Source organism: Hipposideros armiger, unplaced genomic scaffold (assembly GCF_001890085.2).
Source record: "Hipposideros armiger isolate ML-2016 unplaced genomic scaffold, ASM189008v1 scaffold_638, whole genome shotgun sequence".
Taxonomy (NCBI): domain Eukaryota; kingdom Metazoa; phylum Chordata; class Mammalia; order Chiroptera; family Hipposideridae; genus Hipposideros; species Hipposideros armiger.
Genome location: NW_017731988.1, coordinates 635,635 through 659,156, shown reverse-complemented (window position 1 = coordinate 659,156; position 23,522 = coordinate 635,635). Strand labels below are relative to the sequence as shown.

The following is a 23,522-nucleotide window of genomic DNA, read 5'->3' as shown; positions in this document are numbered from 1 at the left end:
TTTATTCTCTGTTACCGACCACGTTGTAGCTATGTTGGGAACCAGTAAACTGGTCTCAGTTCATTCATCTGAAAACTGAAGGAGTAGCTTCCTTGTAAGTAGTTATGTCAGCAAATAAAGAACTAATATTAACAGAGTATTTGGAGTTGCCCAGGCAAAGGCTCTTTCTAGAGAACAGAGAATGATTGTTTTGGGTCCTCATATCAAAAACTATGATGATACTCCCTTTAGGGAAGTGATAAATGGCAATTTCAGAAAAGCCACTATTGCAGTCAAACAGCAGAGACCAGTGGGAAGGAGGAACCCAGATTTCAAATCTGAAATTAAATCTCTTTGCAATGTAAAGCAAGTATTTAACCTTACCTGTTTATAAAGGGAGATGATCATAGCTGGCTCTGCATCACAGAATGTTGAAAAGAAACATAAAATAGCTTGAGCTCCTGAAAGAAAATATTGAAATTTTTCTTTCAATATTTTGAAAGCAGTTCCTATAAGATACTTTAAAAAGCCTTACAACCCCCAGCAACAATGTGAGTTAAACGTTTTACTTCAACTGGCCTGATAACAAAACTCAACGATTAGCTATTTTGATAGCATGCACTGTTTTATTAGGTCCTGTCCAAAGATTCTTACACATTTTTTAAATCCTTGCAGAAATCTCAGCTTAAAGATGGCAGTAGCCCCCTATTAACTGTTCCTGAATATCTGCCTGCTCCTGGAAGTAGGGCAAGGGTAAGAGTGCAGGTGATGATGGGCTAGAGGGGCCCATTGAAGAAAGTTTCTAGGATTCCTAAAATTGTACCCTTTCATCACCTGCCATTTTATTATAGAGTAACAGGAATTAATATAGATGCCATATATGCCATTGCTATTTTCCTGTTCTAGATCGTCTCTGACTTTCATATATTCGGTTTTCATACAATCTAAACTATCGAACATGAATACCCTTAAACTACTTTTTTTTTTTAAAGATAATAAATTTGGTTTCTTACATATGAACTAACCAATAATTGTCTGCCTGGCCACAATCTTTGTAGACAAGGCTTCTGTTTTATTGGAGAGGAGAACAGTATAAGCATTCCCCTGCCTCTCCCGCTCTCCCCCTACATCCCCAGTGCTGAGGGTACCCTGGTCCCTACACCCTTCATAATTAGAGCCAGGGCATTCCCTGAACTTGCCCACACCAGTAGGACCCTTGCATCCCTGCCTCTCTGAGAGCCTGAGCTGGTTGGGGGTTGGGGCCAAGAGAAGGAAGAGTGAAGGCAGAGTTGGGGACTCTGTACAGCGTGGGCAGGACCCTCATGTAGGCATTCAGANTTGAGCTCTTAAGGCCACTCACAGCCTTTACTATAGGGTCCTACAGAAGATTCCTTTCCCTCATTCAGTGTCCATCCAGGGATTCTCTGTCATTGAAGTTAAAAATTAAGGGGCTACCTGACCTTTGCCATCCCTTGTAGAGAAATCAGGCCCCTAGAAATAGGAGAGGCCTGGCCTTCCTCAACTTCCCTGGTCTTTAGAGTGACACAAAGGTGTAGTCTCCTCCCCCACGACCCCTTGAGGCCTGAAATTTGTTTATCAGCCAGATTGTTTGGCTCCAGGAAATAAGACATATATACAAACATATTTGGGGGTGGAGTCATACTTTTTAGCTCTCTGGCAACAACAGTCTCCATTCCCCCAACTCCATCTCAAAATAACTTGTGAATCTATTGATAGTCTTTGAAATTTTGCCTTTATAGCAATTTATTGGAAAAGTATGTTCCAATTGTATTGGAAAGGGACTGCCTGTGGTGTTTTATTCTCAGTATCTTTCACAGGCCTCTGAAGCCTGGAAGAGTTAATTGAATATTTTTTTCCTCTGATTTCTAAAATAATGCTGCATGACAGGGAAAAAAATTTGGCTAAAATTAGGGAACTAGAAATTTCCTAGGTTTTAGAGATCTCTGATTATTCTAGTAAGTCTCCACCCTGCCACACACACCTCCACCCCCTGTAAAGCAGTGGGAGATTATACAAGAACAAACGAAAAGCTGGGAGAAGGATAAAGGGGTATAAGAGGGCCACAACACTGTCTTCTACCACCCCCTCCTCAGAGGACTGTTTTAAGAGACGTGCATCAATTAAGAGTCCCTGTAGGCCCCACAGAGCTGAGCAGAAAGAGCTGTGTCCTACTCAGTGTTTGCAGGAGAGTGGGCTGGCTATTAGAACACCCAAGTAAGAATGAGCCAACCTGGGCGACTGCACCGATGCTCGCATTTGTAGGGCAGAGGTTGATTTTATCTCCTGCCTCACTCTCACATGGTCGAAAACCTCAATCCCAGGCTTGGCCTTTTTCAAGCCGGTCCATGTTTTCTTTGACCACACTGAGCCACTGTGTTCCTACAGACTATCTTATCTAGTCGTGTTGAGTCACTCATATTTATTGCCTACACCTACAGACCTCTCAGAAAGCTTCCGAGGTCCTGCCCTAGGAACCGAGTTCTCCTCCTCCGACTTAACAAACAGAACTTTTATAGTATGGATCACCTAAGCCAATGAGTGATTTCCAAATTCGTCAGCATTGTAACAAACAAACATTTTTGGGATTTTTGTGGAAAATCTCTTCTCCCCTTTCTTTCCTTTCCTAAAAACATTAATTAATGAAATATGTATAAGGATTTTTATTTTTAATTCAACTTTTATTTTGAAAAGCTTGTAGAGGATGTTTTGATCACCTTTGGTCATTTGCCACATCCAAGGGTGATGTTAACCCAGCCCTTAACAAACACCAATATAAATCTCATACTTGAGAAAGGCCTTCATTACTTAAGTTTATAATATACTATTGTACAATCTTCAACTACTGACTGGCCCACTTATATTATTTCAATATATGCTTGATTGCAGGAAATCTTCACCGAACTAGCAGCGTTCCTGAGTATGTCTACAACCTACACTTGGTGGAAAATGATTTTGCTGGCGGGCGTTCCCCTACTATTAAAACCTATGACATGCTAAAGGTAGGATACCAGAGAATCTAACGCATTTATCGGACTACTGTGGAAACATTTTTTAAACTTCCATAGATTGTTTTTTAAGGTTACCTTTTCCAAATACTACTATTTCCTAAATGAATTTTGAGCAGAGTGATTTTGTATGGACACCATAGAAAACTGAGGACTTTAAACAGTAGCAAATCCTAGTGCAAATAACTAGTCAACCATGCTAACCCTGTCTTGTTTAAAAACAGATTTTACCCAGAAAGGGCCCAAATTCTCTGTGTGGTTCAGAGAAATAGACACCTTGTATAAGAGTGCTGAAATAGTCTTCACCAAAGATGAAAACTGATTTAAACTTGATTTCTCTCTCATGCAGCCTGGCATAACCACTGCATATGAAGGTCGTTGGGGGAGAGGCACGGCGCAGTACAGCTCACAGAAGTCAGTGGAGGAAAGATCCTTGAGGCAGCCTCTGAGGAGACTTGAGATTTCTCCAGACAGCAGCCCTGAGAGGATTCATTACTCACACGGCGGCGATCAACTGTACAGCCAGAGAAGTCAGGCGGGCCACACTTTGTGGCACCAAGACAGCAGGAGATCCACCCTCCTTACGGCTCCGAGATATGCTCGCTCAGAAATTGTTGGGTTCACCTCTGGGCCCATGAGCAGACAGCGCTACTATGACACTTACCACAGACAGTTCCAGTATGGGTCTGTTAGTGACAACGTTTTTCACAGTGCCCCCGTCAACCCAGTGGTGCTCACGTGCCCCAGGCCTAGGACCAGCCACAGCATGGGCAACCTCTTGGAGAAAGAGAACTACCTGACTTCAGGGCCTGCCCCTGGGCAGGGCAGGCCGCTGGTGCCCCTGCAGCCCGTTACTCAGAACAGGGCCATTCGGCCCTCCTGGCATCAGAGCTCCTTCCACAGCACGCGCACAGTGAGGGAAGCCTCTGTGGACTCAGGCGGCAGGAGGACACACATGACCGTCGGCCAAGTGGCAGCAGGAGGAAGTGGGAACATGCTCGCGGAGAGAACCACTTTCACCGACTCCCAGCTTGGGTGAGTCCCCATCTCAATCTGCAGGGCTGTCGGTGCCAGCACACTCTGTTCCCACAGCCCTTACAGCGTGAGCTGGCACTTCTTGGGCTGCACAGAAAGGTTTCCAGAGATAAGTGATTAAAATAATGACTTTTCAGGCAGCTGCCTAATTGACAGATTAACCTATTTACCTCAGGGACCGAGGCCAGGTTACCTGCTCATATGGTAACTTTGCAGGGAAATGTAACGATGAGTCCATGTGTTATTCCAAATTAGATGCTGACTGAAGGGATGGCCACTTCTTAGCTATGTGGAAGTCTGCTCTGAAGAAGAGTTAATGCCAAAGTAGACCAAAAAGTGGATAACTGCATGCATTTTTTTGAAATAAAGGAAGGAAAAAGATAAAAATGCTTATTCCACGGGCCAAGTGAACCTCAAAGGTTTGACAACTACCATAAAAAGCAAAGGCAACAATTTTTAGATGTCTCTTTCCTTCCTTTTATACCTGATACTTTTACTTTTTGATTCTAGTATCAGTGACTTGGAGGGTATTTTTTGTCAATACTGAATAATTTTAAAAATTTAAATTTTAAAGTCATCTCTCCTGTTTGCTTCATGGCTTGCCTAATCTGATCTTTGGAACGTAATCCTTATTCAAATTTAATGCTGGAGTACAAATTTCATAAACTGAGGAGAAAGTTACAAAGAGAAAGATTGAGAAATGGATGGATGATTAAATCGCTAACTCTGGAAATAAGGATGTAGCATCGTTATGATAAAACATTAAATATGTGATTTTTGTTTGATTTTCTAATATTGCTTAGTGGAAGTTGTTACCTTTCATTGTCATTTTAAGTGAAATTTTGCAGTATACTCGTTGACTATGCGGGCACTGCTGATGAAACATGTTAGGGCTAATCTAAACTTGAAGCAGGAAATATATTTTATAAAGCAAACTTGTGCATGAGACTTCAGACATTTCTGTGGAAAGCAGATCTTTATCAATATGGACACACTAATAAAAATGCATAAGGTAATTATTTGTGGAGGAAAAATCTGATCTAGGCTTCTAAATGGATAATTCAAAATGTATTGAATGCCTGCTATATTCTAGGATTTGTGCTAGGCACCATTTTCAGAAAACGAATTTAACAATGACAAAACTGTCATACCAACAGCTGGCATTCTTGTCTTCCTTCATGTCTGTACCCCCATGCTTTGTTTGTGTTTTCCTAGTGTCTCATCAGCCCACTGCAATATGGTGTTAGTCCCCACCATTTGACGGAAACAGTCTCCCCATAAGTGTACCAGTGACTGCCTTATAGTCCTCGACCTATGGGCAGCATTTGACACCACTATCTGTGAAATTCTCTCTCCCCTCGTTTGTCAGGGCACCAACCTCTCCTGGTTTTCCACTTGCCTCGCTGGACATTTCTTCTTAGTCTTCTCTGAAAAGACTTGTCTGCATACCCAAAGAAGTTATCTTTGCTAATCCTTCTCTTTCAAGCATTGGCGCTCTTCCAGAGAGGCCGTATGTACTAACTACACTTGTATCCTGTGATTCCCAAAGCTTTATCTTGAGCTCTGTTCTCTATCCTGAACCCTAGATGTGTATGTATTTCTAACAACCTCCTGGACATTCCATCCTCGGTATATCCAAAACTAAATTTATCAGCTCCTCCCTACCCTCTATTCCTAACCATCTCCTCTTACTAAAGTCCTACCATTTACAAACGTGGAAGTTATTCTTATCTTCTCCATTCAGTCACATATCACCAAGCCATATTTTTATCTCTTTAATGGTTCTTAAATTTTTACTCTTCTTTCCAACTCCATTGCACAGGTCTCTCTGCCTCTGGTCCTACTCACTCAGAACCCTTCTCTAGGACTCTTAGTGACCTTCCCAGATTTGATTATTTTTCTCTCCAGTTTATAACCTTTCCATAATTCTACCAAGCTTTCCTGCTTTTTAGCATGGCACACAAGGCCCATGTTTGCACCCCTGCTTGTCACTCTAGTCGCATCACTTTCTAATCTCCACCCTTTATCACCACCATCCCCAAACACACCCTGCGTAAACACTGAAACCACTCGGGACCTCTTTTACGGCCCTTAATGGAAGATATTCATATATTTCCTTCCTCCCTCCCACGCATCCATCCATCTCTTTTCCCCTAATAGCTCTGGTTTTGCCTGGCTTATCTTGGATACTACCATTTCCTAGACCACTCCCCTCTCAATCTACTTTAGGTGCTCCAGTTAGCTGTACTGTGTGGGTGTCTACCAGAGTTCCTCCAGTGTAGCCAGCACTGCCGTGAGAACCACAAGAGAGAAAAATTGAGTGGGATATATGAAAGTCTAGAGAAGATCAGTGAAAAAGAAAGTAAGACACATAATCAAGTGCTAGGTTGTATGGTACATACTAGCGTATATAGGAATTCAGAATAATATGTTGTGGTTATTCATTTACTTATCTGCTTCCCCTCTAGACTTTGAGCTTCTTGTAGGAGTGTCTTATTATCTTTATATTTTCAGCAACCTAAACAGAGGTAGGTCCATAATAGTCACTATATAAATGTGTGGTGAAAACATGAAGGAATTAAAGAAGGAAGAAATGAAATATAAACTTTTTTATGTTTTATTATCTAGGTTCTTGTTTTGCTCAAATTCCAGAAGTATTAGCCATACTATTTCAGGTTATTGTTTTAATGGATAGGGTAAGTTTTCTTAGAATAATTATATTCTTCTATTGAAGGAATACTCAGGGTCAAGAAATTTAAAATAAATGGCAAGAAATCTATTCTTGGTGTTTCCTAAAGTTGCCATCCTAGAGATCAGAAATCATAGAAATGAACTCTTCTTGAAAATTTTGCTCTCTGGAAAGCAAGAGGTGTTTCCTATAATTAGGACAATCCATGATCAAGGTGGCCTCTGTGCCTGACTCCTTCCTTTAGTGTGCCCCGCGGCTCATTTCATTCCCTCAGGCTGTCCCCTGGCAGCCCTGCACCCAAGACTGCTTTCCTTTCCCTCGCGGTGTCTCACATTTCAGATCTAGCCAGCGTCTGTTTCTGGAATCTACTTTGTTTTAATGTCTGGTGAACGTCTCACTTGTAAAGCGTTCTTTCACATTTGTGGAACATTCCTGTAGAGCAGCTAGATACAACTATAAACCTATGTAATGACATAAGGTTTTTAACAATGGATCTTTCTTCCCAAAAGAAAAATGGCTGGCTGGTCAGATGTTAGTGATGCAGCAGAAAACCAAGGCATGGGAGAAAAAGAGAGACAGTTAACACCTGTTCTACGTCAGACTTATGAAAAAGGTTCAAGAAATCACCAAGTAAAAAAATTCTAGATCAGCTCTCCTGAAAATATGATTTCTTTCCCTATGGAGCGGACTGGTGGTTCAGCCAATGAATATTAGGTTCCTGCAGTGTCCCCTGCACTGCAGTGAGCACTGTAAGAGAGAATTAGTGGACTATATGAAGGTCTACAGAAGATCAGTGAAAAGGAAAAAGAAAGACACATCATCAAGTGCTAGGTTGTGCAGGACACACTAGTGTATATAGGAATTCAGAGAACAAAAAAATCAGTGTGCTAAGGAGATTAAGGAGAGAGACTGGATCTCTGGGGGATCACCAGTTAAGTTTGTGACATAGACCTACACAGAGCAGAAAAAATGTCAAAGTAACTTCCCTCTGGATCCTCTTATTTACCATTTTCTTTAGTTCTTTGATTCTTTAAGTCTCTTTCAACTATGTCTTTCCATTTTCATTTTTAACAGCCCAGTTCATGGCTTTATTGCCTCTAAGGCTCTTGTAATGCCCTCAAAACTGTCTCTAGAAACACGTATCCACTCCAATAGTATCCACTCTTTCCGAAGGAGTGCTCTCACCATACTTAAAATCTTTGTTGAGGCAGAGGAATTGACGTTTCCTAAGCATCTGTGACAACATGCAGGAGCTTTCCCTTCGGCAGCTTGTGTCTGTTGGCCTACGAAGGTGTGTGGCCCTATGCTAATATCCGGAACCAGCCCCTTGGCAGGGCTGTGTTGTTAGCTGGCAGGAACCTGGTGAGCTGGTGGCGGGACCGCACGCATAAAAAAGTACCGTTTGTTATTTATTGCTATACTATCTCATTCTGACCAAGGATATTTTACACTGTTTCCTCTTTACATTTTTCATTTACATTGGCATCATTTTAGCATATTAAGTAAAGTTGTTGAGAAGACTCACTTCTGGAGAGTATGTTCAGGGGATAATGAAGTCCAGGGACAAGTGCTCTTCCTGGTCCTCCCACCCACCCAACGTCCTTCCCAAGCCACATTTTTTCAGGCTTCAAGAAGTGTTTTATGAGTGAGTGGGAAGGAGGGGAAAAAGAGAGAGAAACGGATGGAGTCAATTAATTTGTTGACTCCTAAGGCACAACATTGTAAAATACAAGATCATTATATATTTCTTGGTATCTATGCCAGACTGTTTTCTGCTTCATTTGTAATACATTTATACTCATGAGGTAACACTTCTATGTTGGAACATGTGTTTCAGAGGCAGGGGGTATTAATTTTTAGTCATTAGGCTCATTTCTCTTATCCCCTCACCTGTGTCACACTTACCCGTACACAAACACACAATTCACAATACTAGACACACATGTATACACATGTGCATTTATTGTGGGTTAGCCTGATATAAAGAGAGAATGTACTCACTGTGCTTGCCAGCAGATACTGGAAAACACCTTCTCAGGATGTCTTTGGAGTCTGTTACCTGGAACGAATCCATCATAAAACCCTCTTTAAAGCCAAAGAAGGGTCCTAGGTTACCTTCAAGACTGTCTTTAGCCACAATTCTAAGATGTTAACATCCTGAGTATGGTCGCTCTGAGGCAATGCTTAAGGAAGCACAAACCCCATTGATAATAGACTCCTAAACCTAGTTGCCCTCCAGGCAGAGATAAAAGGGGAAAAAACAGTATGGTTCTATGAGGCATTTGGGAATTACTTTTTTTTTTATGCATAGCAATGTTAGTTAACCTCTATAAATTATCCTCTGCATCAAACTGCATCACACTGCATCACCACTATAAATGCCTGCCATTAGTAAAGGACAAAAGTATGCTACTAGCCAGACATAAACTCAATGTCATTACAATGGCAATTAAATAATAACAGAATGTGTATACATTTTTTTAAAGAAAAAGCATATTTATAATTGCATTTAATCATTACCTTTCCTGATGGATTTTGTCACACCAGTGTGACTTATTTTAACCAAACAAACTCAGCTTTCCTGGCTCTTACTGTATGCATACTGTTATATTCATTAAGTAAGAACATTTTTAGAAAGCTTTTTATAAAACTAATTTTCAGGTGAAAGAACAGATTCTGAGCAGCTTTGAGAAAAATCTGATGATTTTTTGAGGAAAGGTGTTTCCTCTACTGGTGTGACATTACCAAGGTAGCAATAATTTTTTTCAATTTCTATGGCCAAATATCTTTTAAATTCCATGTAAAGTCTTATTATGCCTTCAAAGTCACTTTTTAGGATGTCATTATCTTAAAGTTCAGTTTATTTCTTTGATATGTGTTATGATTCTGCTCAATTCAATGGCCTCTGATGCTCACCTGACCAGAGCTGGGGTGTTTCCGCCACTAGCTCCCTGTACCTTCTGACCTCAGGTGCTGGTGTTTCTCTCTGCTGAAGAGGAGCCGGGGCTCAGGTGTTCTAGGTGCCTCCAGACATTAGCTGAGTCACCTCTGGAGGATCGGGTTGGTAGGCAGGAGGAAGCAGGTTTGGAATTTTGCTGAATCCGTGACTGTTTGTCTAGGAATGCTGACATGGAGATGACTCTGGAGCGGGCAGTGAGTATGCTTGATGCAGACCACACGTCGCCAGCCAGGATTTCGGCTGCCGCTACTTTCATCCAGCACGAGTGCTTCCAGAAATCTGAGGCGCGGAAAAGGGTGAGCATCACCTTAAGTCTGGTGCAAACCAGCACACTGTCACATGTAGTTATGATGGCCCTGCAAACCCAAACCAGTAATTTACTTAATACACATCTTCATTGAGTTATATGTCAGTTATAGCTCAATTTAAAATAATAAAGTGATTAAATATAATGAAAATAAATATCTTTATTGAGACTTTTTAATTTAAAAGGAAATACACACTCATTGCCAAAAAAATTTCTTGGAATTCAGAAACTTAGAGAATAAGTCAGTGCACAAATCTCCCTAACCTCCCCCTTTACAACTATCCCGAGGCAATTGTTGTCAACAGTCTATGTACTTTCAGATTTTTCTGAGAGCGCATGTGGAGGGAGGGAAAAGAGGAGGAGTGGTGGGAAGAGAGAAGGGGGGGGGGGGGAGAATGCATTTTAGGCTATTGTTTGCTACATTTAAAAAATATATTAAAAATAGACAATGTTTTCCAACTTTTGTTTGCATTTCATTTAACATAGCCATGGTTCAATAGACTGCTTTGTACATATATTTTTTGGCATTTCCACAAGTGTTCCTGTAGGACAGATCCCCCTCAAATGGAGCAATTTTATGTGTGTTTTAAAAAGTGGTACATTTGTGGGGAGGGGGGAGCATATTTCAAAAAGGCATGCAGTAAAAAGTGAATTTCTCTCCTGCCCCAAACCCCAGCCCACCCCCATCGCTTATTCTCTCACTGTCTCTTTTTCTCTCTTCCTCCCTCCCTCTACCCTTTTCTCTGTCTCTGTCTCTCATCAATTTTGGGGTATCTTTGCAGGTACTCTGTGCATGTAGAAGCAGTTATTGGATGGGTTGGTTTAGTATCCTTTTTTGTTTAAAACAAAATCACAAATGGTAGCAGATTACTTACAGTTCTCTGTATTTTGTTTTCATTTGATATTATATCTTGGAAAGCTTCGATATATATTAGCCCCACTTCATTCTTTAAACTACTGCATAGATTTCTTTTGTATAAATGTACCGGTTTTGTCTGTTCATTTTCTTAACAGCTTTATTAAGTAAGGTACAATTTGACAAAGCTTTGACATCTGTTTTGACACCATGAAACCATCGGCACAATAAAGATAATGAGCATATCAATTAACCTCCAAAGTTTCCTTGTGCCCCTTTGTAATCCATAATTCCCACCCCTCCCAACCCACTTCTAGACCCAGCGTTACCAATGATCTGCTTTCTGTTAATATAGATTATTTTGGATTATCTAGAATTTTATATAAATGGAATCATAAAGCACATAATACATTTTTTTCTCTGGATTCTTGGATTCTTTTATTCACCTTAAATCTTTTAAAATGCATCCAAACTGTTTTACAAAGTAGCTGTGCCATTTTACGTTCTCTTCAGCAATGTTTGATGGTTCTAGTTCCTCCACATCCTAACACTTGATATGGTCAGACTTAATTTTACCCTGTAAGTTTGTAATGGTAACTCATTGTGGTTTTAATTTGTATTTCCGTAGTGACTAATGGTGTTGAACATCTTTTCATGTGCTTATTTGCCATTTGTATATCTTCTTTGGTGCAATGTATGTTCAAATCTTTCCCCATTTTTATTTGAATTTTTTGTTTTCTTATTGAATTTTGGTAGATTTTTATGTATTCTGGATAGGTCATTTCTCAGATATGTGATATGGAAATATTTTCTCCCAGTTGTGTTTTGTCTTTTCATTCTCTTAAGAGTTTGTAACTTTGATTGAGTCCAGTTTACCAATTTCTTCCTTTATGGATCATGTTTTTCATGGTGTATCCAAGAAATCTTTCTGTAGTCCAAGGTCACAAAGATAATCTTCAATATTTTTGTCTATAAGTTTTACAAGTGTCAGATTTTATAGTTGGTCTATGATACGTTTAGGGTTAATTTTTGTATGTATTGCAAGATGTGGATTGAAGTTCCTTTTAAAACAATGTATGTATATGCAGCTGTTCAGGCACCATTTGTTGAAAAGACTATCCTTTCAGTACTGAATTGTTCTTGCACCTTTGTTGCAAAGAAATTAATCACATATGTGTGAGTCTATTTCTGTAATATGTATTCTATCCCATTGATCCTTTTGTCTGTCTTTATGCAAATACCACACTGTCTTGATTACTATAGTTTTATATTAAGTCTACTGTTATTCACTGTTTTTGTTCGCAGATGGCATGATCTTCAATGTAGAAAATCTGATGAATCTACAAATAAAGACAGTTTTGTTTCTTCCTTTCTAATCTGGATGGCTTATTTTATCATTTCTTTTTTCTTTTCATACTGGCTAGGTCCTCCAGTATAATGTTAAAAAGTGAGAGTGGACATGTCCTGTTCCTGATCTTCAGGGAAAAAGCATTCAGTCTTTCTTTCACTGTTAAGTATGATGCTACCTCTAGGTTTGTTTATTTGTTTATTTTTGAGGGATTTAACCTAAAGGAATTTTGTGGGGTTGTTTTTTTTAAAGAAAGGAATTTTTTTATATTTTAGTACCTTTTCAAACCATTTTTCCTTCTTTTTTGTTTTATGTTTTTTTGATTGAGATATAATTAAAATATAACATTATATTAGTTTCAGGTATAAAACATGATATTGTATATGTATATATATATATATATCATATATACATTTGATGTGATATCATCACAGTGAGTTTACTTACCACTCCTCACCATGCATAGTTACAAATTTTTTTATTATGATTAAAATTTACTTTTAGCAACTTTCAAATATACAGTACAGTATTATTAACTGTAGTCACCACGTTGTGTATTACATCCCTGTGACTTATTTATTTTATAACTGGAAGTTTGTGTCTTTTGACCACCTTCACCCATTTCACACAACCCTTAACCCCACCCCTGGCAATCACTAACCCCTTCTCTGTATCTAGGATTTTGGTTTTGTTTGTTGATTTGTTTGTTTTTTAGGTTCCACATAAGTGAGATCATACAGTATTTGTCTCTCTCTGGTTGACTTATTTCACTTAGCATAAGGCCTCTAAGGTCCATTCGTTTCGTCACAAATGGCAGGATTTTCTTCTTTGTCAACGGCTGAGTAATATTCCATTGTGCATATATACCACATTTTCTTTATTTCTTTATTCATCAGTGAACACTTAGGTTGTTTGTATGTCTTGACTATTGTAAATGATGTTTCAGTGAACACGGGGGTACAGATATCTTCTTGAGTTAATGTTTTTGTTTTCTTCAGATAAATACCCAGTAGAATTGGTGGATCATATGGTAGTTCTATCTTTAATTTTTTAAAGAACTTCCATACTGTTTTCCATAGTGGCTGCACCAATTTACATTCCTACCAACAGTGCACAAGGGTTTTTTCTCCATGTTCTCGCCAACACTTGTCATTGGTTGTCTTTTTGGAACTAGCCATCCTAGCAGGTGTGAGGTGACATCTCATTGTGGTTTTGATTTGCATTTCCCTGATGATTAGTGATGTTGAGCATCTTTTCCTGTACCTGTTGTCCATTTATATGTTTTCTTTGGAATAATGTTTATTCAGATCTTCTGTCCATTTTTTAATCATTTTTTTGCAGTTTCTTGCTATTTAGTTATATGAGTTTATATATATATATATATGTATGTATCTTGTATATTAATCCCTTATCAGAAATATAATTTGTAAATATTTTTTTCTATTCCATAGGTTGCCTTTTCCTCTTGTTGATGGCTTCCTTTGCTGTACAGAGGCTTTTTATTTGATGTCTTCCCACCTGTTTAAAATTTTTGCTTCTGTTGCCTTTTCTTTTGGTGTCAAATCCAAAAAAATCATCGCTAAAACCAATGTCAAAGAGCTTACCGCCTACATTTTCTTCTAGGACTTTGATGATTTCAGGTCTTACATTCAAGTCTTTAATCCATTTTCAGTTGATTTTTTTGAATGGTGTAAAATAATTGTCCAGTTTCACTATTTTGCACGTGGCTGTCCAATTTCCCCAGCATCATTTATTGAAGAGACTTCCCTTTCAGCATTGTATATTCTTTTGTTGTAAATTAATTGACCACATATGTGTAGGTTTATTTCTTTGTTCTCTATTATATTCCATTGATCTATGTGTCTGTTTTCATGCCAATACGATAATGTTGATTACTGTAGCTTTTCTTTTTAATTTTTTTTTTAATTTTTTTTTTGGTCATTGGTTACACAGTGCTTTCATGCTACAATGGCATAGTTGACTCTTTGAAGGAGGGCGCAGCTCACAGTGGCCCCTGTGGGGATCGAACCAGCAGCCTTGGTATTATCAGCACCATGCTCTAACCAACTGAGCTGACCAGTCACCCCTACTATAGCTTTTCAATATAGTTTGAAACCAGGAAACATGATGCTCCAACTTTGGCCTTCTTCCTCAAGATTTCTCTGGCTATACAGGGTCTTTATGGTTCCATACAAATTTTAAAATTGTTTATTCTATTTCTGTGAAAAATGCCACTGGAATTTTGCTAGGGATTACTTTGAATCTATAGATATCTTTGGTTAGTATGGACTTTTTAACAATAAGTCCTCCTATCCATGAACATGGAATATTTTTCCATTTATTTTTGTCTTCCTCAATTTCTTTCATCAATGTTTTATTATTTTCAGTATGCAGGTCTTTCACCTCCTTGGCTAAATTTATTCCAAGGTATTTTATGCTTTTTTTTTTTTTTTAAAGATTTTTATTGGGGAATTGGGGGGGTGGGAACAGTGCTGGGGAATTGGGGGAAGGGGAACAGACAAGTTGCTGTCGTTTTGTTCTTCAGTCTAGTTGTGGAGGACGTTGCTTCACTGGCCCAAGTTGGCACCATCATTGCGCTCTTCCCAGGCGAGGCAGATCAGTCGCCAGCTTCTGGACGGCCGCTCACTGCGGCTGCTGGCCGCTCACGCTGGCTGCTGACTACACACGGTAGCCCATGGCAACCCACTGCCACAGGGGCTGCAGCGTCGCCGGCGACTCATGGCAACCCAGCTCCAGGTTGAGCTGCTGTTCAGCATCTTAGCTGTGGAGGGCAGTGTCACTGGCCCTCATATGTGGGATCCGAACCGGGGCCCTCTGGCATCCCAAGCGAGTTCTTAACCATCGCGCCACTCGGCCGGCCCTATTTTATGCTTTTTGATACAATTGTAAATGGGATTGTTTTCTTAATTTCTGATTGTTCAATTTAATGTATAGAAACAACAGATCTGTGTATATTGATATCTTTTTTTCCCCCACAACTTTACTGAGTTCATTGATTAGTTCTAACAGTTTTTTGGAGGAATCTCTAGGATTTTCATGTTTTCTGTAAATAATGATAGTTTTACTTATTCCTTTCCTATTTTGATTCTTCCTCTTTTTTTTTTCTAGATTTATTGCCTGGTTTAGGACTTCCAATACTCTGTGGAATAAAAGTGGCAAGATTGGGTATCCTTGTCCTGTTTCTGATCTTAGAGGAAAAACTGAAAGCTTTTCACCATTGAGTGTGATGTTTTCTGTGGGCATAAGTTTTTCACAAATCACCATATCGAGTTAAAGAACTTCCCTTTTATCCCTAATTTAATAGAGGTTTTTTAAATTTTTTGTTTTGTTTTACTCAGGAATGGCTGTTGGATTGTATCAAATCTTTTTTATGCATCTGTTGAAATATTTTTATGGTTCTTATTTTAATTTTGCTAATATGGTAAGTTACTTTCATCAATTTTTAAATGTTATCCCATTTCTGGGATAAACCCCATTTGGTTTTGATGTCACTTTTTTTTTTTAATTAGATTTGCTAAAATTTTGTTAAGTTATACAGCAATATTTATAGAGAATATTGATCAGTTATTTTCTTTGCTTATAATGTCTTTGTCTTGATTTGGATTGAGGATAATATCAGCCTCATAGAATAAATTAAGAAGTGGTCTCTTCAATTTTTCAAAAGAGTTTCTTTGGAACTGGTATTGTTTCTTCCCTAAATGTTTGGTAGAATTCACAAGTGAAGTCATTTGGTCCTGAAATTTTCTGTTTCTTTAATTGATATGGGACTCTTTGGGCTGTTTCTTCCTAGTGAGCTTTGGTAGTTTGTGTCTTTCAAAGACTTTGTCCATTTCATCTAAATTGTTCTAGTGCTTTTCATATCTTTGTATAGATGTCATCCGTTATCATTTCCCCTTTGCCTGAAGAGTTTTCTTTAACATTTATTTTAGTGCAGGTCTCCTGGTGATTAACTATTTGAATTTCAGAGAGTTTCATCTTTGCTTTTGAGAAGTATTTTCACTAGCAATAGATTCCTAGGTTGACAGTATTTTAATTACGTACTTGAAAGTTGTTGTTCCACTGTCTTCTTACAGTGTTTCAGACAAGAAATCTCCTGTTGTCCTATTGTTCTTCTGTATGTCTACCCCCCACCCAGCCAAGCTGCTTTTAAGATTTTCTGTTTATATCACTGGTGTTGAACAATTTGATAACAATATGCTTTGATATAGTTTTCTTAGGTTTCTTGTGCTTGGGAGTTTTTGAGCTTTTAAATATGTGGATTTCTACATTTCCTCAAATGTTGATGTTTTGGTTGGAAATTTTAAATGATTAGTTCTTCAAATATGTTTTCTGTTCCTCCTTTGGGAACTCTAGTTAAATACATATTAGGCTGATTAAAATTGTCACACATCTCATCCATATGCTATTCTTTTTCCTTTTTAGGTTTTTCCCCCCCATGTATTTCCTTTTGAATAAGTTCAGTTGTTGTGCTTTAAATTCACAAGTCTTTTCTCTTGCAGTGTTTAATATGTCATTAATCTCACTCAGTGTGATTTTTTTTATTTTATAAATTGTAGTTTTCACCTCTAGAGGTAAAAAGTGAGTCTTTTTTATATCTTCTGTGTCCCTACCTAACATGTCCCTTTGCTCAAGGTTTCTGATCATATGGAAGACTGCTTGAATGACCTTGTCTGTTCATTCTAACATCTGTGCCCATTCTTGGTGGGTTTCAGTAATTGGTTTTTCTCCTCATTATGGGTCATATTTTTCTTCTTTGCATACCTGGAAATTTTTTATTGAATGCCAGGTATTAAGAATTTTATCTTGTTGGATGCTGGATATTTTTATTTTTCTGTAAATATTCTTGAGCTTTGTTCTAGAATGCAGTTAATTTACTTGGAAACAGTTTGATCCTTTCAAACCCTGCTTTTTAAGATTTGTTAGGTGGGACCAGAGCAGCATGTTTTTCCAGAATTAATTAGTCTCCATTTCTTAAGGCAAGACACTTCTGAGAATTCTACCTAATACACCATGAGTCATGGTTTTCTGCTAGTGAAAATAGGCAGGGTTCATGGGCCTGTGTGAGCATGAGGAACTGTTCCTTTAAATCCTTTCAGATGGTTATTTCCCTGGCCTCAGGCAATTTCCTCACACACGTACTAATTAATACTCTACTGACTACTAGAGGGGGACCCTCTGCAGATCTCAAGAGTTCTCATTCTGTGCAGCTCTTTTCTCGCTGGTACTCTTCCCTGCAGACACTAGCCTGTTTGCTCTCTGGCTCTGTACTCCTCAGCTCTGCTTATTGAATTCCACTTAGGTTTTCCCTCACTGAACCATGGCCTGGGAACTCTCTCAAGGCAATAACCTGGTGCAGCAGCAGGGCTCACCTTGCTTGTTTTCTATCTCTCAGGGATCATTATCCATTACTGCGTCATGTCCAGTCATTGAAATCATTGTATGTTTTGTCTGATGTTTAAAGTTGTTTCAGGAAGTGGGTAAATTCAGTCCTTTTTATTATTGAGTCATTTGAAATTTGGGTAAATAACTCGCAAATAAATCCTTCCCCAAATTGTACACTTACACTCCCACCAACGTTGTATCAAAGTACCCATTTACATGCACCATTTCTACCACAGATATTACTCCTTTTTGTTTGCTTTTGTTAACCTAATAAACAAAAAAAATCACTTTATAGTAGAAATTTTTCTATTTTTTGAAATCTAGACTAATAGTTGATCAGTTAATCAAAGAGTTAGAGAAATCTTTTTAAAAACTACACACACACACTTATAGTGTCATCATCGTTCACACATAAACTATGCCCATTATGTATCATATGCCATTTGTAGTTTCTTTAAAGTGAAATGAAAACTTAATGGTACTAATTCACCTGAGTTCAAATCCTTTCAGATTTTTACATTTTCTCTAACCATTTACATTAATTTTGTCCATAAATAGTTAGAGTTTTTTTAAGCTCTTCATCTTTACCTAGTCTTTCCAAAGCACTCGGATTAATTTTCAAGGAGACAGAATGCTTTTCATACTTACATTTCATTCATTTTCAGAATAGGTAAATAAATTACATAATTATAAGAACAAGTATAGTTGACAAATACATTGGGAAACGAACCTAAGTTATTCTTGGTAAACATGTAACTCAACTGGTAGAAATAGGAGTACAAAACCCAACACGGATAGAGTTAACCTAGCAGCTTTCAATAGTACTCGGGATTCACAAAGGGAAGAGAGAATGTGTTAATCCTACAGATCGGGTAAGCAGAGTCAGACAAAAGAGCTTCTGATTTTTTTCATTTACATTTCTTTTATCATAAAGTTGAGTACTTTTTGATGTATTTTTTTGAGCTTGTATTTATTTCTGCAGTTGATTGTCAGTTTTTTATACATTTTTCTACTGATGCGTATCTCCTTAATGATTTGTAGGAGTTTTTTACCTATTATGCATAATCCAGTGTTACATATCTTATGGTATGTTTCATCATGCAGGATTTTAAAATTCTTATGAAGTTAAATTTGTCAGTATTTATTCATGGCATCTGTATTTTAGGTATTGCTTTAAAAAACGCATCCCACACCTAGATTATTTTTACTTTTAAAAATTATTTAATTATTGGGTATTTCTTACTGACCTTTGCCTATATGTTTGTTCCATAGGAAGAATAAATAAGGATTTTTTTTAAATAACATATTTAGCTAGTAATGAACCTTCTATATAAGTATAGGTGAAGAGAATTGGGCTAAAATTAGTCCTTTTACTTAGTCAGATAAATGTTTAAATCTTTTTTATTCCCAGTCTTTAAAAATGCTTTCATTTTATAATATGGAATTCCTTGAATTTTTCTTTTGTTAATGCAGGTTGGGCTAGATTTCCATTATCTCTTAAATTACTAATTTGATTATAATTATCATTTTGCTTACATATAGAGTTAAGGCTGTGCTTGCCTTCTTAACTTTTATTCAGTGATAAAGCTAGAACAAAGACTGGCTTTGAGAATACTGAAACATGAAAACTATACTAAAAACTAAAAACACATATACATTATAGAAAATCCAAGTATTGTGATGTTATATAACCCAAGAACTTGAACAAAATCCCTCTAGTATTAAGCATGACACTGTAGTTTTCAATTTATATATAAAAAACAATTACAATTTGGACATCAAGATCAAAATGTTAAGTCATAACTTTTAAAACTAGTGGCAACTTTTCAGTTCTTATTTTATATGATTAGGACTCTCAGCATTTAACACCATACATCCCTCTGTCCTTTCTGAAACTTTCTTCTTTTGGTCCAGAGTCTCCTGTTCTTTTTCCATCTTTCTGGTTCCTTCAGGTTTCCTCTGTGAAAAATTTATCCTTGACCTATCCTTTAAATATTCCTTAGATGTTTCCTGGGACTTCCCTTATTCAACACCATCTCCTGACCTGCCTCATCTACTTCTCTGGTTTCCATTAATGTGTATCCTAGATGCTGATGACCCTATAGCATCTCCAGCCCATATCTCTTTCCTGGGTTCCAAACCACATTTCTTTCCTGGGTTCCAAACCACATTTCTTTCCTGGGTTCCAAACCACATGTCCTTCTATTTCCTAGATTTCCCACTAAACTCAGCAGCAGCATCTTATCAAGAAATGAACACCTTATCTTCTTTTGCTTTGCTTCTCCACTAGCCAACCCTCCTTCTAAACTTGTTCTTCCTGCTGGGTTAGGCGGTTTGAGCATTGCCTCTCAGAAGTCACTCAGAGATGGGTTTGAGTCCCGGCACCCTAATTACCTGAGTGATCTCGAACAAGATATTTTGCCTCTCTAAGCCTCAGCTTTCCTACCTATAAAGTCCTACTACAAAGAGATGTTGTGAGAATGCAATCAGGTAATGGTACAAGACCTGCCCTGAAATAATAACTCAGAGAATATTATTTCCTCTGTAAGTGAGTAGTAGCTCACACAGGGAGTGTGACAGCTAATCCTTGTCACCGTCACCTCTGTTTGTCCAGCTGCCTCCTGATTAGTCTCCCTTCCTCCATTCTTATCCACTCCTAAGCCAGTCTCCTCACAGCACCGAGGGAGACCGTCCAATAGCTACCCCGATTGCCTGCAGGATAAAGGACAAATTCCTAATCTGCAAGACTCTGCTTAATCGGGTTTTATTTTTATGCCTACTTCAGATCTCATCACCAAAGCAGTGACTGCCATAACTGTCTTGTAAAATCTTATTATAAAACTCATACAAATTCATTATAAGAAATTTGAGAAATTAAGAAAAAAATATATATACCCACAGTCCCTCTATTGTTATCATTTTGGTTTTCTCTGATTTTTTTAATGCATATATGTACATAGCTGGAATCTAATTAAATATGTAGCTTTGTTGGTAGGGATTTTTTTTTATTTTGATTTTTAAAAGTATGCACAAATATGTTTTTTTTAATACAAAGTAGCAAGCCCCATCCATAACTTAGATCCCATCATTTCTCCCAAATCCCTGTCTCATACCCTTCTTTTTGTTTGTGTTTATGAGTGGAAATGCATATTTTCAATAACATCTTTCTCATAACATTCATAGTTTGTAAACATTTTATGGTGGCGTAGTAGTAGCTACTGTGTGTTGAGTAATTACTACGTGTCTAGCACACGGTTGCCAATCTTACATAATCCCCATTTGACAAATGAGGAAACTGTATGACTAATAAAATACCTATCAGTTCAAACATTGCTCTGTCTGTCCCCAGGATATCTCAACATGTGTATATGTGGCAATTAGTCATTAACCAGCCTTTCCCCATTGTTCGACATGTATGGTTTCTAGTTTTTCACTATCATAAATAATGTAGTTACTATTATCCTGTGTTAGTCTGTGTCTGCATTTCAAATTATTTCCTAATGAAGGTTTCTGGAAGTGAATATTTTTAGTTTTTGAGACAAATTGCCAATTGCCTTCCTGAACGTTTATACCAATTTATAGGGAGTGATTAATTCAATGGGAGGCAAAGGAGAGAAAGGGAGTGACATTTCATTCACAGAGGAGGTGACATTTGAGCCAGTTCATGCAGGATGAGTAAGGCTTTGCCAGAAGAGAGGCAGAGTGGGGAGAGCATCCCCAACAGGACAGGAAGTGAGAGCAAAGGAACTGGGCGGGCTTGGGGGAGCCCTTAGCCCCAACAGAGTCAGCCGGCTCCCTCTGCTTATTTGCCACCAGAAATCCTCATCATTTAATTATTTTAGAATTGGAAGGGAAGAGAATCAGAATAGAGTCAAAGAGAAAATTAAAATTCTAATATGCGATTCTGCCCTTTCATATATTTAGAAATCATCTCAAATGAAAGCTCTTTTGAAGTTCTGAGACCTTCCAAAGAGAGAACAAATCTCCTGTTTCCTTTTTTCAAAGAGAGAACAAATCTCCTGAGGATTTAGTATAACTGGGAAACACATGTAACCTGTGGTGTAACACATGTGGTGCCAGCTGCTTCCCCAAAATGTGTATAAGATTCATCACCACTGCCCTTCTATTTATGTGCAATGAGGAGAATCTTGTCAGCTTCCTGCATTGGATATGATTTATATCCATTTGTTCGATATAATGGGCAAAAGTAACTGAAACCTATTTTTAAATGTGGGGTAAGTGCCAGACACCAGAGAGTCAAATTCTGTAGTAAGTGGAGCTTTCGTCGGATTTCAGCGTTTATCTGAACACGGTGTGTCTGCAGTTCCTTCTTTCCAGGCTGGAGCAACTGATGAAAGCCAAGGGGATAAAGGTGGCCGGGTAAGAGAACGGGTCAGAAGGCTGTTAAACCAAAAACTCTGTCGTCCACACTCCCCAATGGGGCAGTGGAGGCTTCCTCGTGCCATTTCTCACTAATGCTGTCATCATAGCTGGAAATGCAATGTGGCCAGTAAGCCTCTGCATATCAGATTTTGAAGAAGGCAACTAATGAATTATAAATTAAGTGATACAATATTTCTGAAGCTGCCAGAGTATCTTCAGGACAAACAAGATTTTCTTTTTGCATCTGATGTTTATGCTGCTACTGTGAAGATTTAATCAAGCTGGCATTTGAAGTTTATAGAGTGCATTTAACCACCTTTAAAACCCAGCTGTGAAATAGAAATTGACGGAATTAGGGAAACATGTGAGTTCTAGGCTGTTTTAAACTAAATTGTGCCTTTCTGCTTTAAAGGAAATGTAATGGAATAGATAAAGTGAGCAAATCGATGATCTGTTGAACCAGATTTAATTGATAGCTAAGAAATCTTTATCATTAGCATTGTCCTGCAAATATATTAGAATGGCTCTAGACATAGCCCATGAAAATTGCTGTGGTTTGTCTCCCAGTTGTCTCCTGTTCTGCAAATGTCTCCTCTCAAGGGAGTCAAAAGTGGAATTATTATGCCTCAAGAAGCCAGAAGAGTGCTTTCCTCTTAAGGTTCTTGCAAGTTATTAATTAGATTTTATATATATATATATATATATATATATATATATATATATATATATATATATATATATATATATATACTAATTAGTTCCCTTTTATTTTAAATGATAGAAGTGGGAGGAAGGGTTGTTATTTTTGTTTTATTATTATTGTGGTTATTTTTATTATTTAGATTATTTTACAACCTTGTCTTTCATTCCTGCTTTGCTAGTCTTCTGCCCCATCATAACAAAGGAAGATGTAAGATTGGAAGACTGGGTCTTAAGTACTATTTATTTGTCTTATGAAAGGGAGGCTAGAGTTTGATGATACACACAAAATATGAAAATGCACCACTGGGCCAGGTGTGTAACTCTCCCCTGAGCATGAACTGCTGTGTAATTAGAGCATCATTCATAAGTGATGAGCTTCATCTAAAAGGGAAATTCATGCCCATTCATAACAACTTAATTTCCTAAAAATGTCTGCATTAAGATGGTGAAAATGACTGAGATCTTTACCAAAGTTCTTAGCAACTCAGAAAATTTTAATCAGATGCTAATGGAAACCTATAAAAAAGAAAGCCTTGTCTCCAACTTAACATTTCTCCTCAGCCACCCTGTGTCCAGCTTTGAATTTCTTTAGATAGTATTTGCAGCCTAAAACACAAAGTCACCTTGCTCGATTGCCATTACTTGGTCTCTTCTCAAACCAGCGTAGGTTTCAGAATCTAAACCATCTATTATTCTTTTTATTCCTAGTCCTGGCCTTTTTTATTATAGACAGCATACTCTCTCTTGCATATTTGGATAGAAGAAATATATATATATATATATATATATATATATATATATATATATATATATATAATATATTTTTTTTTTTTTT

At 37.8% G+C, this 23,522-nt stretch overlaps 1 protein-coding gene across 1 annotated transcript in view; it reads left to right on the top strand.

The window, feature by feature from the left end:
• PKP2 (plakophilin 2) overlaps positions 1-23,522 on the top strand; it is a 99,920-nt gene that overhangs the window by 23,449 nt on the left and 52,949 nt on the right. The window contains exons 2-4 of the mRNA XM_019625664.1: positions 2,887-2,999; positions 3,355-4,040; positions 9,849-9,984. Coding sequence (XP_019481209.1) covers positions 2,887-2,999; positions 3,355-4,040; positions 9,849-9,984 — 935 coding nt within the window. The remainder of the gene's footprint in view (positions 1-2,886; positions 3,000-3,354; positions 4,041-9,848; positions 9,985-23,522) is intronic.